The 14,556-nt window shown below is 35.4% G+C and overlaps 1 protein-coding gene across 1 annotated transcript; it reads right to left on the bottom strand.

Moving 5' to 3' along the window:
• Window positions 1-1,413: 1,413 nt before the first annotated feature.
• On the bottom strand, window positions 1,414-13,775 carry LOC140137430 (uncharacterized). The gene is made up of 5 exons (XM_072159080.1): window positions 13,640-13,775; window positions 6,048-6,200; window positions 5,171-5,239; window positions 3,711-3,962; window positions 1,414-2,850 (listed from the first exon to the last, which is right to left on the bottom strand). The coding sequence occupies exons 2-5, from the start codon at window positions 6,192-6,194 to the stop codon at window positions 2,764-2,766; spliced, it is 555 nt and encodes a 184-aa protein (XP_072015181.1). The 5' UTR covers window positions 6,195-6,200; window positions 13,640-13,775; the 3' UTR covers window positions 1,414-2,763.
• Window positions 13,776-14,556: the final 781 nt, after the last annotated feature.

The raw sequence follows: 14,556 nt of genomic DNA, 5'->3' as shown, positions 1-14,556 counted from the left end.
ATAAAAAAAGTGATAAGGTTGTGCGGAAAGACTGAGGACATCCAACTATGCGCGTTGTCCCTTATAAATCTGAAGTTAAGGCCGTATAAAATTAATGTTGCGTTTGGTTCTCGTCCAGAGGATTTTCATGAATTGATGAGGGAGGGAGGTGTTTTTTTTTTTTTTTTTTTTTTTGAATGTAAAATTAGCATTGTCAGTAGTTTTCGGTCTTTTTCCAACAGTGCTCGAGGAAACGATGAGGCCTTTTTTTTTTTTTTCAAATGTGAGATTCTGAGGGATAAACCCCCTAGAGTACCACAAAAAGACTTGGAAGTGATGCTTGTTCTCTAATAAACTTATTTATATGTATGAAGATTTCTTAAATCATTCCAAAGTCTAAAAAATTGAAAAATCTAAAAAAAAAAAAAATCTGACAAATCCCAGAAATTGAGGAGGAGGGGACGAGAACCAAAATATTAATTTTACACGGCCTAACCTGTTCGTAGTACTGGGCTATAGGCCTATCCACATGAGAATTCAGATCTGGATTAATATGCATCAATGTGACACTTCCGTGTTCCGCACATGAGCTGCGTAATTGAGATATAGGTTGCAATTTCATACGACTTTGGACATTGTTTATTTAGGTTTATCCACAGAGGTAATAGTAATAATTACATTCTGGTGCATTTTGTTAAACATTCTGGGCTCAGTGCACTGTCTAACATAAACCACGTGATAAAGGCCACTTTAATTAGTATATAAAATGAAACCTACAACAAAACCTGGACAAAGTCGCAAATACCGTTAAATCCAATAATAAAATTTCTCGACTTCCTGATTTTGCTGGATCTGGTTTCAGATGAACAAAAATACTGAATTAATCTATACATTGCTACAAAAATAAAATACAACACCAAACAAAACAAGGCCTAAAAAATTGTTTGATTGGCGTAACCCGACCTACCCTAAAAATAGGCCCGACCCTGACTTTTTTTCTTTCTTTTTTTATAATAATAATAAAAGTTAAAAAGAAAATTAAATTTTAAAATGAAGAAAAAGGTATTTTACAGCAATTTACAGCTTTAAGGGGGTACTACACCCCTGGCCATTGTTTTAGCCTATTTTTTGCATTTTCTCAAAAATTATAGCACATTGGTGACAAGTAAGATATGTATATTATAGGGCAAGGACTACAACTACTGTACTTAAAATTTAACAACTCAAAGCAAGTAGTTATTGATTTATTGATCAAATATTGGTTTTCCTCATTTTTGACTGTAACTCCACAACTGTTGTCTGTGCTGAAATAAAATTTCCAGTGCAGTAGTTGTAGTCCTTGCCCCTATAATATACATATCTTACTTGTCCCTAATGCGCTATAATTTTTGAGAGAAATGCAAAAATAGGCACAAAATTGGGCAGGGGTGTAGTACCCCCTTAAAAGTAAAAAGAAATAAAAAAACATCCCTACCTACCCTATTTTTGTTTTAATGTTACGCCAATCAAACAATTTTAGGCCTAAATTTCTATATAAGGAGATAAGTATTAGGCCTACACCAAAAGCTATTGAAGATAGATGAAGACGTAGTTAACATAAAATCTTAAAATGAAACTGTGGGGAAGATTTTGGACTAAACTATCTACATGATTAACATTTTATATAAGAGTCGTCTTCTTCAAACCGTAACCGGGAAAAACCTCTAAGTCCTTATAAAAACGGTTTAACTTTAACAAACTCAATATTATCTATACTAGTAGTCTACATGATTTTTTCCGAGAATTTAAGGCACATGCATCTTACATTAACGTGCCAGCCAAGGTAACACTATCATTACGCTGAGTTAGAGCTGAATATGTACTACATCGCTGAGCGATATGAGTAGTTTTTAGCTAACATGCTAATGAAGCGGAGCGCTTGGTGGTGCTCTGGGAAAAGCGCCTTTTTACCTTATTGGTCAAATTCCAATTGCTCGTCGCTCAGTGATGGAGTATGAATTCAGTTTTAGAGCTGAATTTACCTAAAATGAAATCTTGTTCACCCGATCAATCGCACGAAATCACTTTAAAGGTTGTCGCATTACGGTAACTAGGAATTGGTATTTCTTATTTCGAAAGACTACTTCTCACTTGGGGTTCTCAACGTCTCCCTCCCCAAATAAAACCACAGCAAATTACGAGTATACGTTTTCTGTGATATTTTTTTCTATCTTGAGGGTTATTATACAGAAGCCATGTGAAGGGCCATTCAGTGATCCCAGCGAGTGTATAAAAAATAATAAACTTAATGTAAAAGTGAAGGACAAGTCATTCAAATTGTCATTAGGTATTTTTGAATTAAAATATTTGGCAAACATGAAGAAACTGCAAAATTACCAAATTTAATGAAACGAAGCCCAGGTGTTAAAGTGACAAAATGTAGTAATCATACTTAAATCTTTTGGTTCGAGAGACGTAGTCGGAAAACAAAAGCGGAATTGATATTTAATCAGATGACGTATAATTTCGTAACCATGGTAACGAAGTAACTCAGCTCCGAATCTCAGGTGTTTTTTTTTCGTTTCGCTTAACCCAATTCGAATAGAAATTTCATGAGAATTGTGAAAGCTTACAAATTACATTAAGACACATCATTTTGTATTACAAAAATATAGTAATTAAATTTTCTATCTACATGAATCAATAATATTATTGTTATATTGATTTAGTACTGTTATTGAAAACTGAACTGGTATCGAGTTTTGATCGATTTATTATCGATACTTTTCATGATGTCGTCCATGCTTAATAGCGGGGTGGTGGGTATGGGTAGGCTCCTCCGCGTGTATATTCTGGTCCATATGGGCCACATGCATCGCGATCATCCACCACCTGAAATCATACAATGGCAAAATGACATGGCATTACTTTACGTATAATATAATACTGCAGTTGCACTTTCAGCCTCACCCCCGCACTTTGTTAAAAATCATGTAAAATCAGCCGTTTTTGACGATTTTAGCCATCAAGTCCCCCCCCGCTTAATTCTGAAAGCCTCTCTGAGCCCCCCCGCAGGAAAAGATCCCGGTGATCATGGGTTAGCTTAAAAACCAAATGTATCACCCCAACGGTGACATTCACATCCGCATCTAACAAACGAACCCCCATCGTCACATACGCCACCCCCACACCATCACAAACACCCCCCTACTCACCCCCCCCACACACACACACACACACACCCACACACCCTCCAACCACACAGGCACATGCACCCTCATAACAAAATATTAAAGGTGATGAATTAAACATTCTCTGTACGTCATGAAGCAAAAGTGATAGCAAAGTAGTTTTTCCTGTCTATGGATGCCAGCACACAACATGCACATCGTATTACGTATTACAACAATGGGCTATTCCATTTAAAATCCTCACTACCCCTGTGGAAGATTTTGGAAATATCTTCCACAGAGGGAGTATGAGTTTCAAATAGAATAGATAGTTAAGTAACTTCCATTTGAAAAACTCACTCCAGTTGTGGAAGGTAAAGTAAAGCCATTATACAGGGGAAGTATGGGTTTCAAATAATTAATCCTGACTAATTACATTTGAAAAACACACTCCCAGCTGTGGAAGATATTTCCAAATTCTTCCACTGGGGTAGTGTGGATTTTAAATGGAATAGCCCAATAAACCACACAAACACCTTCATCCTATTACATGCATCGCCCCGTAATAAAGTATGTACTTACAATTCCTGGTCCAAAGAACGCTCCGCAGCAACAATCGGCCATCAACGCAATTAGACTCAAAATGAATCCGAATGCGCCTAAAAGTAGCACAGTAACGTAAAGTTCGATCCGTTGTTCCGTGCCACCAGCACGGAAATCCCCATAGATAACACCTGCTTCCAAATGGTCAATAGCAGCCCAGGTGGAGAAGCCAATGACCATGATACCCACGAATACGGCTCCCATGTTAACAATTAAACCACTTAATGAGAGCTGAAAAAACAAACAATCATTAACATTATTATCGGACCACATGCACTATATGATCATGCATGTTGCTCACTCACAATCAGGCCCGTAGCCAAGGAGTGCGGGGATGCAACGCACCCCCCCCCCCAATGCCAAAGGCCCAAAAAGTCCCATTATGCGAGCGTAGCGACCGAAAAATAGAGTTTTTTATGCCTTTTTGGTCCAAAAATCTCCAAATCCGCCGTCCCCAGTCCAAAGGTCAAAATTTTGAAAAAGAGGTCAATTTTTTCAAAATCTGCACACACCCCCCCCCCCCCTCCTAATAAATCCTGGCTACGGGCCTGCTATGATGGAAAAATAACTCTTCATACTCATTTAAAGCTGTGTGATTTGCTCAGAGCGACGCGTTCAGTTTTCTCGAATTGTTACTTTTTGCATGATTTTCATTTGTAATGCCCAATGGTGTATTAAAATACCACGTGAAAGCCTAAGCCTGAAGTGTTTTAATTACAGTTCTTATAATAAATCCGGCATAGAACTCAACAATTAAGCGGTTAAGGGATCAAATTGTTCTAAACAATGGAACGCGGTTCAACCGCCGATCAACCGGTGGTCGTGTTTTTATTTCATGGTTTTCTTTCATTCTACCTCATTATTTTGCTTAAAATGATGAGACAACCACATTAATCGGCCTTAACAGTTGTTACTATTATGTAATAATTTTGGCAAAGAATAACAAAATTAAAACACTGCTTTAAATTTCGAACAATTTGTTCTGTAGGCCTACACTTGCTCAGGTTGCTTCAAATCACTGCCGATTATTTGTACAAAAAACACCATGTAACATTAACATTAAACTTTTAAAAGCTCTTGCCCAAACTCAAGCTTGGTAGTCCTTCTAGACGGACTATGTCGACGGCATGGCTATAGTCCTTCCAGGTGGACCTTTGAAGCGACTTGGGATCGGACACCACTGTGGAGGACTCTTCGAGTCTGCTTCCAGCATTATAGGCTAGTCCGTCGAGAAGGACCACGAATTCGTTAATTGAAGCAAACCGGATTAAGTGCGTTGACCACGGACATCATTAACACGTTACACGCTGATCGAGATATGATTCGAACCCGCAACCCTATATAATTACGGGTCCGATCACTAAACCGCTACGCCACACCGCATTTCATTTATTTATCAAAGCAAATGTTTCGTTTTTACTTGCGAGGACAAAACTTACCCCAGCGATTTCAGTTTTTGGATCTTGATCAATCGCAATGACGATATTCCACACTCCACACATGATAAACTAAAAACAGAAAAATATAAACATTGACATACTACTAGTATATATTTAACCAAATCAGTTGAAACTTGAAGTAAAAGTTACACGTATATCGGTTTTGTTTACATGGTGTTAGTTGGGCTATTGCCGTTGAAATCCATACACCCCTATGGAAGACATGACTTTAATCTCTCAAACATCTTGTATTATATAGTTATTTACACAAAACAAATAATTTTAGAGTCGGTCGGCACAATGATATTATAAAGCAATCGAAGTATATAGACTGCAATGCCCTGCTTTAAACATAGGCTTGCGAGGGATCAACCCCTCAATAATTTTTGGTGGGGCTTCAGCCCCCCCAATTCCAGATGAAGTTAAAGATGTGACTACCGGGTAGAAAAATGAATGCTTTTAACCTATTGTTCGCAATATTTCTTGACACCCTCGGGCATCCCCCACCAGAATGGATCTCCAAACATTTTTTGTTTTGTTTGGTCAGCCCCCAATGTTAAAAATCTTCCTGAGCCAATAGCCTACTCAAATAATTAACATAACCAAAGGAAGAAAATTTGACAATCAATTATTTGTATTATATTCTATTTTATTTATATTCTGTTTTTATGGTTCTGACCCAAGTTTGGAACTTCGGTAAAGCTGATCTTTTAATTTCTTTAAGAAGTATATTCAAACGTACATTTTGTGTGTGATCGGTAAGTGGTGTGTGTTTGGTGGTGTGCCTGTGCATAGCTGTTGTATTTACTTTGTATTCTTTTTTAAATGATTAACACCAGTAGAAAAATTAAATGAGTATAAACAACCGTATACTTACGAGGATACCGCACCATGAAGTTGCTCCAGAGGCTCCATGGAGCCAAAAGAATCCAGCCCATGCACCAAGGATGACCAGTGCAATACCATAAATTGCCAGATTTAAGCCAACGAAAAAGAATACCTTCTGTCGTACAGAAAGCGCCATTTTGAACTGGAGAAAAGTAAAGAACATGATAATAATTATGCTAGAGTGAAAGACAATAGAAATGGAATTAAGGACTTGTATAATCAATGAACAAATACTGTATAGAGCATATTGAGCGTTTTAAACAAGTGACATTAATACAAAAGAAGACGAAGAATCTTTAAATGGTTAAATACCACTAATTAGTGCTGGGCAGTACTTGAGAAAAAAGAGGACTATTTTCTTACATGGCATCTGAAAATGTGCTTAAAAATCACTGAAAATACCCAGCTGTATAGCCAAAAACCATGACAACTTGCAAATTTACCGGTTTTTATGCAGAAATGACATGTTTCTTCCATTATTTTAGAGTTTTGATGAAAAGTTTCCCCAAATGCATCCACTGCACATCGATTTTCCCACCCAGCCGGTGTGCTCATCCTATTGTGTTGTTTTTAAAAATGTGTACATCTTATATTATTGTTAATTGTCTATTTATATATAAACATTGTAATTTCTGAGTACCGAATAAATCTAACTAACTAACTCCTATACTACACCACATTTCGCCATACTGCATTCTAGAAACGCTTGCTGTTAGAATAAGAAAAATTTTAATGCTAAATTATTGCACATTCTAGGGAAGCGTGGTTACCGTTTTGAAATAACCGAGTGAGAGGGTTTTCAAGAAAATATTTTTCCTGTCAAAACTGAAGCATCCTCTGTATAAAAGAAAATATGAATATTAACTGCACATCATATATAACGATTCGTGATACCCAATTGTGGCACATTTGATGTCGTTTATGAGGGAGAGAATTTTATTTCAATTTTATATACGCCAAAATATTTTTTTTAATTGAGCAAGAATAAGGATAGAAAAAACGTTGAAAATTCTATGTATAAATAACATTAGACCCGGCAAAAGATTACTGTTTCGTTTTTATGGTAATCTAATCTTTTATTTCCTGAAGAAACATTTGGGGTCTAAAATGGATTTTTTATGTAATTGATAAAAACATCGAACGTGTATACAAGAAAAATGGTAGGTTCCTCTATAGTATTTTACTGACCATGGAAATGTACTGACACCGTGCGAGCACATGTCAAAATCGATATAATGTATTGTCCATATAGACGCGCATTTATCATGTTTATTGTCGGATTAACAACAATTGAGCGCTATTAATACACATTTATGTTTTTAGGCAAATAAAATTCCAAAATATGGTACGTTTTCTGCTTTTGCTTGTCACGCGGTAGGCCTATATTGAAGTTGCGATTATATCTTCAAATAAGTTTCAAATGGATTCCATCAAGACAAGTGGCCGAGTGGTCTAAGGCGCTAGGCTCATAGCAGATAGAGCATATCCAAAGCGGCGTGGTGCGCCGTGAGTTCGAACCCCGCCTCTGCCAAACTTTAAAAGAAGTAAAATTTAAATTTAACTTTTTTTAAATTTCATATTGGGGAAATGTGACTGGGAGAATTTATGTATGGCGTGGAGTGGTGTGCTCCTATACAGTCCCAAAATAGGAGGGCGCACTGTAAAATTGTGGTCTATTATCCCGGGTCTATTATACACTTCAGTGGTTTTTCAGTGGTTTTAAAAAACAAAAAGGTTTCAGGTCATCATAATGATGAAACTGTTTTTGTCATTTGGGGATTCAACTTTCTACTCTTAATTGATAATAATGACTTTTCACTGTGGGAATTCCATGTATGGGAAAATGGTGCTTGATATTATCTATTTTTCCATTGAAAACTGTGTTATAGAGAATTAGTGGCGGCCTTAAAGCATTTTTGAGCCATGAAATGGTAAAAGCTGCCATTTGGATAATATGGACATCTAGAACATATAGAGAGTAGAGAGCAGCATCAGCTAAAGAGCAGCGTGCCTCAGCTGTTATCGGGAAGATTGGAATGTCATCTTTCCCTGAGATAGCGATTTTCTTTGTTTTGCCGACGTGTCTGTTCGGGCCAAATTTAAACGGGGACATATCTAATAGTGTAAAAAGCCCCCCCCTCTTTCTGATACTATTTCTCCCACACAACAGGGTATACTTTCACATGTGATTCCAACAGGTGTGTTGTTTGCAAGGACCATATCCAAGAAGGGGATTCTGTCACCAGTAATTCCAACAATTCCTCCCACAGGATCAGGGGCAACATCACCTGCACCACATCTAATGTAGTGTATCTCATTTCTTGCAGAGTTTGTGGTATACAGTATGTGGGAGAAACTAAGACTGGTGGTTTTATGGACACCGGTCCACTGTCAACACAAAGAAGCTTGACACTCCTGTTGGTAATCACTTTAATCTCCACAACCACTCCATCTCCGACATGATCCTACAGGGCATTGAGTCTTTAGGTAACCGCACTTGTTTTTCATTTTCATCATATTTTGCTCCCCCCCCCCCTCATTAATATTCTTTTAAAAAAATGTTCCCTAATAATTTAAAAAAAAATATTTTCCCTCCACTTTATTATTTTGTTTTTTATTTCCTATTTACATCTATCATTGTGTCATATGTTCATGTAGATGTATTTTTACCATTCATTTTTCTATTCAGCCCATTGTCTTCATTCATATCCTTATCCATCTTACTTCAATTCATGACATTCCACTTCCTGTCCCTATTGATATTTCCCAACTAACACTCATGTCTTCTATTGTCTTGCTAATTTCCTTTTCCTTTATGTCCATGTCCCTATATATATGCATGTGTGTGTGTTGTCTTGTCACTCTGCCTTTGATAAAGATCCTGCTAGGATCGAAAGCTCAGGCCCCGAAAACGTTGAGAGTGTAAAATAAAGACAGAAGTACAGTTCTATGTCTTTTCCACAAAATCTTTTCCACAAAATGTTATAATATGGCTTTAATATACTTTGTTTCTCCGTTCATTGAACATAATAATAAGCCCAATCGGCAGTGGAAGTTTGCAATGCATTGTAGGACAGTTTTTGCAGTTTTGGGACACTTTATCCTTTGACCTTTCAGAAAATTCAGAAATATTGGGTTTCTGTGTACAAAATATAATCTAAAATGTTTTACAATATTTAAAACAAATATGCAAAATATTAGTGTTTTATAAATTAATTATTTTTTACTTTTACTGATCAAAATTGTGAAAATATTAAGAAAATTAATAATAATTACGTACATTTTTCCGATATGTCAGAGGTCAAAGTGTCCCAAAACTGCTCTCAAAAACCGGAAGTTAGAATGGCGATTGGGCTTATTATCAGATTACAATTTGTAATCTGATAATCCAAGAAAATATAAAAGTTGGGCACGGTGTTTGCATGCTAAACTGACAATCTGAGAACTGCTTGAAATTATTGTCTGCCGTAGGAGACAGGTAATTGAGGTAGCCGAATTCAGTAATTATCATTATAGAGTAGACCACTGGGATCTAGAAATGAAGCTAGGCATACTTGACATATAAGATAAATAGCTCTTGTCGATCTGACCTGAGCTGCTCATACTCCTTAAAGGCCCATATAGAGATCCCAGTGAAGATGTAAACAAATTGGTTAATTATTTATAAAGTGCCTATAAGTCTGAAGGATAATCATTTAAATTGTTATTAGGTGGGAGAGCGTAGGAGAGCGTGGCGCAATGGTTAGGGTACTTGCCTTTAGTGCATGAGGTCCCGGGTTCGATTCCCGGCGGTGGCGATTTGCTGGGATATTGACTTGGGAAAAAAAAGTCTGAAATTAATTGGCAACATCTGTAAATTAAATCCAGACTTCCGCTCTCCCCATGGTTCATTTAGAATTGGGTAAATGAATCATGAAAGTACTCCGTCCTTCGGAGGGGACGTTAAGCCGTCGGTCCCGTGTGCAGAGAGCCATTCCTGTACACGAATCTCGCAGCCAGTTTCGAAAAGAGTAGGGTGTTAACCCCTGACTGTTCCCAACCCGTCCCGGTATTCAAATGGACCCCAATGGAAATAAGCTTCAATAGAGGCTTTCTTGGGTTATCCAGGGTTGTCAAAAACCCGATCAAACAAATCAAAAAATGCTTGCTATGAGAAATTTGACAAATAAAAACAGGAAAACATCAGCATTGACAAAGTTATAATTTAAGCCCAATGCATGCAATTACATTTTCATGTAAAATTTCTCATTTTGTCTTTAATACACGGCTTTTGACTTAACCACTATAGCAGACCATGAGCAGACTGTGTTAGCACATCTATATTTGACACTAACAAAGATGCTAAAATCTGAAATTTTATGGCCCTCCGGATGAGCCTTTAATCATGGGCCTTTAATCATGTTCAGCATCGCAGAGCGCAGAGAGAGTGCATAAATATAATACGGCGTTAAAGTGGAATTTCATTTACTGACAATTTTTGCTCATCCTTTTCAAACAATATTGCAGACAGTGCTTTCGTTTAATTATACAGTATGTCCCCGCAATGTAAGATATAACAGGTACATCTTATTCTTGCTTTTACGAAAGGTAAGGTTGGTCTAATTATGGAAACTTTTGGGCCTCATAACTGCTAAATTGTTGGTCTAAAGTATATAAAAGTATACATATTTAGAATGACAAAGACTTGACAAATCCATCTGTGAAGTTAAATTTGATCAAAAAAGGTCAGTTTTGGAGACAATTTAAAAAAAGGCGGTTTTTGACGCCGGGGTTTTGACTCAAACTTTTTCGGGAAACGTAACAAAATAATTCTTGAGTAAAAAAAATCAGTTTATGGGACCCTTTTTTTTATTTTTGAATTTTGACCAACTTATAGAGAAATATTCACCAAAAATGGATGAAAAAAGTTAAATCATAAAAAAAAAGCCTGGTTTTCGCCCAAATTTCAAATATTTTTGATGAAGTTGATAAAAATTGATCAAAAACAAATAATCTAAAATCAGTCAATGTGTGACTTTAAAGGATAAAGTAGCAAATAATCACCATAAAGTTTGATCCAATTTCAAATTTACATCAAATTGAGTTCTCCCGATTACGTTAAGGGTTGGGATATGAACGTTTGGACACTATTTTTATGGGACATGAGAGCACATCAGACATATCGAATTGCATTCTGAATACGAAGAATGGCCTTCTGATATCAAATAATTTTATTTTTTTGAAATTATTATACATTTTATGGCAAATGATTAAAAATTGATATTTTTGATATTTAACAGTCCTCGAAGTAAACTTTATAAATCTAATGATCATTGTATATAGCTGGGGTGAAAAGCCCGCGATCCACATGATCAATTGAAAATCGTATTGAAGATATGGATTTTTTCCCCAAAACATAAAAAATAGGTCTTTTGGGGGAAAATGTTTATCCTCAATATGAAAGGTCAAAAGTTTCAATTGATCGTCGGCTTTTTATCCCAGCTACATACAATTTAAATACATATCATTAGATTTAGAAAGTTTACTTCGAGGACTGTTGAATATCAAACATTTTAAAAATATCAAATTTTAATGATTTGTCATAAAATTTGCCAAAAATCAAAAGTATTTGATATCATCAGGACTTCTTCCGAGTTCTTCGTATTCATAATGTAATTCGATATGTCTGATGTGCTCTCATGTCCCACAAAAAATGCTGTCCAAACGTTCATACCAGGGCCCTTAACATGCACTTGTATACTTGCCAATTTTAACAAAAAAATCACGTCGCCTGTTTCTTTTCGGACAGTCTGTAGCATACATACATGCGTGACATTTAATTCTTTTAAGTTATAGCTTTTGACATTTACTCAGAGAAAATCATTTTATAAAGTAAACGGATATGTCTCGAGAAATAAAGAAAGAGCTTAGTTAATGACTTTTTTTAAAGTGAGTTTTCTTTGAAGCGTATTTTAGTTGAAGAATTCCAAAAGGAAACCAAACACTAAATTCGTTATGATTTTATCAAAGCATTGTAACTATATATATGATGTGGGAAAATCAAAACCGAAGATCTTTTATTTTGTTTAAATCGTTACTCTGGAATTGGAATTGCTATTAAGGTATTTCAAACAATAAGAAAGAAAGAAAGAAAGAAAGAAATAAAGAAATAAAGAAAGAAAGAAAGAAAGAAAGAAAGAAAGAAAGAAAGAAAGAAAGAAAGAAAGAAAGAAAGAAAGAAAGAAAGAAAGAAAGAAAGAAAGAAAGAAAGAAAGAAAGAAAGAAAGAAAGAAAGAAAGAAAGAAAGAAAGAAAGAAAGAAAGAAAGAAAGAAAGAAAGAAAGAAAGAAAGAAAGAAAGAAAGAAAGAAAGAAAGAAAGAAAGAAAGAAAGAAAGAAAGAAAGAAAGAAAGAAAGAAAGAAACTAATAAAGGATGGAAAAGTCTATACCTGAATATGGACACCAATGACATTTTAGCGCTGTCTACTTCAATACCCAAAGTATTAAGGCCCTGAGTTAACTTAATTCAGTGCACAATTATTTTAGAAAGTTGCCATGATTAAAAGGAACACCTCTCAGGTTTGCATGTTCTAGCTTAGAAAGAAGGTTCCAAGAAGCTTCAAATGTGTCCTGTAGGCCTAGAGACTTAAATAGTTCTACAAAGAACTAAAAAAGGTTTTGCAAAGGCCAGAACCATTTTAGACATGAAAAAGGTTCTGTAAAGACCAAAAAGAACCATTTTGGAGTTATTGCAATTTTATAGAACACATATAGACCCCTAGCTGCCCTGTATGCAGAACCCCTACATGTAGAACTTTTTTTCAAAGAGTATTCGATATTATAATGTATGCCACATAGACTGAGTGAATCGTCCATTTCATTTTCCTTAAAGCCATAATGTACGATCTTTTAAAATGAGTTTGGTCTATTTTTTCAAACCTGATTATTTTGCATATTTGTAATGTTTATACATGTCCCAATTTACTCCTAATTCGTTTCAGTCGAATTCATTGTATTTTTAGGACAATAAAGCAAGTTTGAACATAGAACACTAGGCCTAGTGTGAGTTTTCTTTCATTTCACCTCATTAGCTTGGCTTAAAAGGACCAGAACACTTTCATGCAGTTGTTACTAATCATGCTTAATATAATATTTTACAATATTTGAAATATCAAAAAAAAAAAATAAATAAATTAAAAATTTGACCGAAATCGTAAGTTGACGTTAATGACGTCGAGTAATGGCGTCGACACTGAAACTCGAAACTATAGGGTTGGGCCTACTCTTTGGTCATATTATATGTGTTAAATTTAAGATCATTTTATCCTTTTCCTTGATTTACATGGTCGGTCATATCTCAAATTTTTTTAATAAGATACCAAAATTTGAAACAACACTACGCATTCAATGGCGCATTTACATTTACTATGTATACCCCATACGTGTATAACGTAAATGCAAACAAAAGACGATTGTCAGAAATATCAGAACAACACTGAACATGAAGCCTCCTTTTCATTACCATTTGATAAAATGATAATAAACACCTTCATGAATATTAATTTGACATCATATTGATCATTTTAAAGACAAGGAAACTTACCAAAAATGAGCTATATTCCTGGTCGTAAATAATCTTCCTCAATCCTGTTTCGTGTAATTTTATCGTTGACCTCTTTCACTGTTTGGTAGGCACACACCCTAGACCAAGGAGTCTATCGTTCTCAAGTTCAACTTCGTACATGTATCACTAGGATCCACAACATGATCATATCAGGGCACAGTTCTTTAACCCCAATACATTTGTACATTTATTGAATGACCTTTGAAAATTTGGGTACAAAAACTCATACTCTGCAACTTGAGGTCAAATTTTGCAGTATGATTGTTTAATTGAGGTTATTGAACTATGCAATTGGGATGAGGCTTTTGTGGTCCATAGTGTATGGGGCATTGTGAAAACTTTCTGTTGCGTAAATTTTGAACTCTAACTTTGTATACTTTTAATAGTCAATATCTTACTTTGTTAAGAATAGGTTGAATTGAAGCGGTCATGGATTCGTTTAGTGGTTTTTGCATTGTGATTAGTTGAGTTAATTATGAATTAAGGGAGTATGCAATTTTCTCATGTCGTCGGCATTATGTGTTTTTTGTTTTTCGGGTTTTTTTCTTTAATTTCTATTCAAGAACTTGACGGGTTTTTAATTTCAAAGTCTGCATGTGGTCTTAAGGGTACACGACGTATTGTTGGTTGAAACAACCAAAATATTTAATTATTTAAATCAATATATTATTGAAAAATAACACTTTGATGTTTTACAAAAGTTCATTCTACAAATCATATACTTTGAAAACATGCTTGATTTATTGTTGTTAATGAGTTATGTACGTTTTACAAAAGTGTTGTTGTTTCAGCCCTCTTTACAACATGACTCAAGAACCACAAAAGTATATCTGTGATATTTGAATTTCTCTATATACACGCTTGCTATGAAATGATTAATGTAATTTTTGACAAAG

This window comes from Amphiura filiformis, chromosome 17 (genome assembly GCF_039555335.1).
Source record: "Amphiura filiformis chromosome 17, Afil_fr2py, whole genome shotgun sequence".
Classification (NCBI taxonomy): Eukaryota; Metazoa; Echinodermata; class Ophiuroidea; order Amphilepidida; family Amphiuridae; genus Amphiura; species Amphiura filiformis.
Note: the sequence above shows the minus strand (reverse complement) of the source record. Positions and strands in the feature narration are given on the sequence as shown.

Excerpts from the sequence above, each read along its gene's own strand:
- LOC140137430 (XM_072159080.1), bottom strand. The coding sequence starts at position 6,194 with ATGGCGCTTTCTGTACGACAGAAGGTATTCTTTTTCGTTGGCTTAAAT. Across the intron at positions 3,963-5,170 it reads CAAAAACTGAAATCGCTGGG|CTCTCATTAAGTGGTTTAAT; the intron begins GTAAGTTTTGTC and ends TTGTTTTTTCAG. Across the intron at positions 2,851-3,710 it reads CGTTCTTTGGACCAGGAATT|GTGGTGGATGATCGCGATGC; the intron begins GTAAGTACATAC and ends GTATGATTTCAG.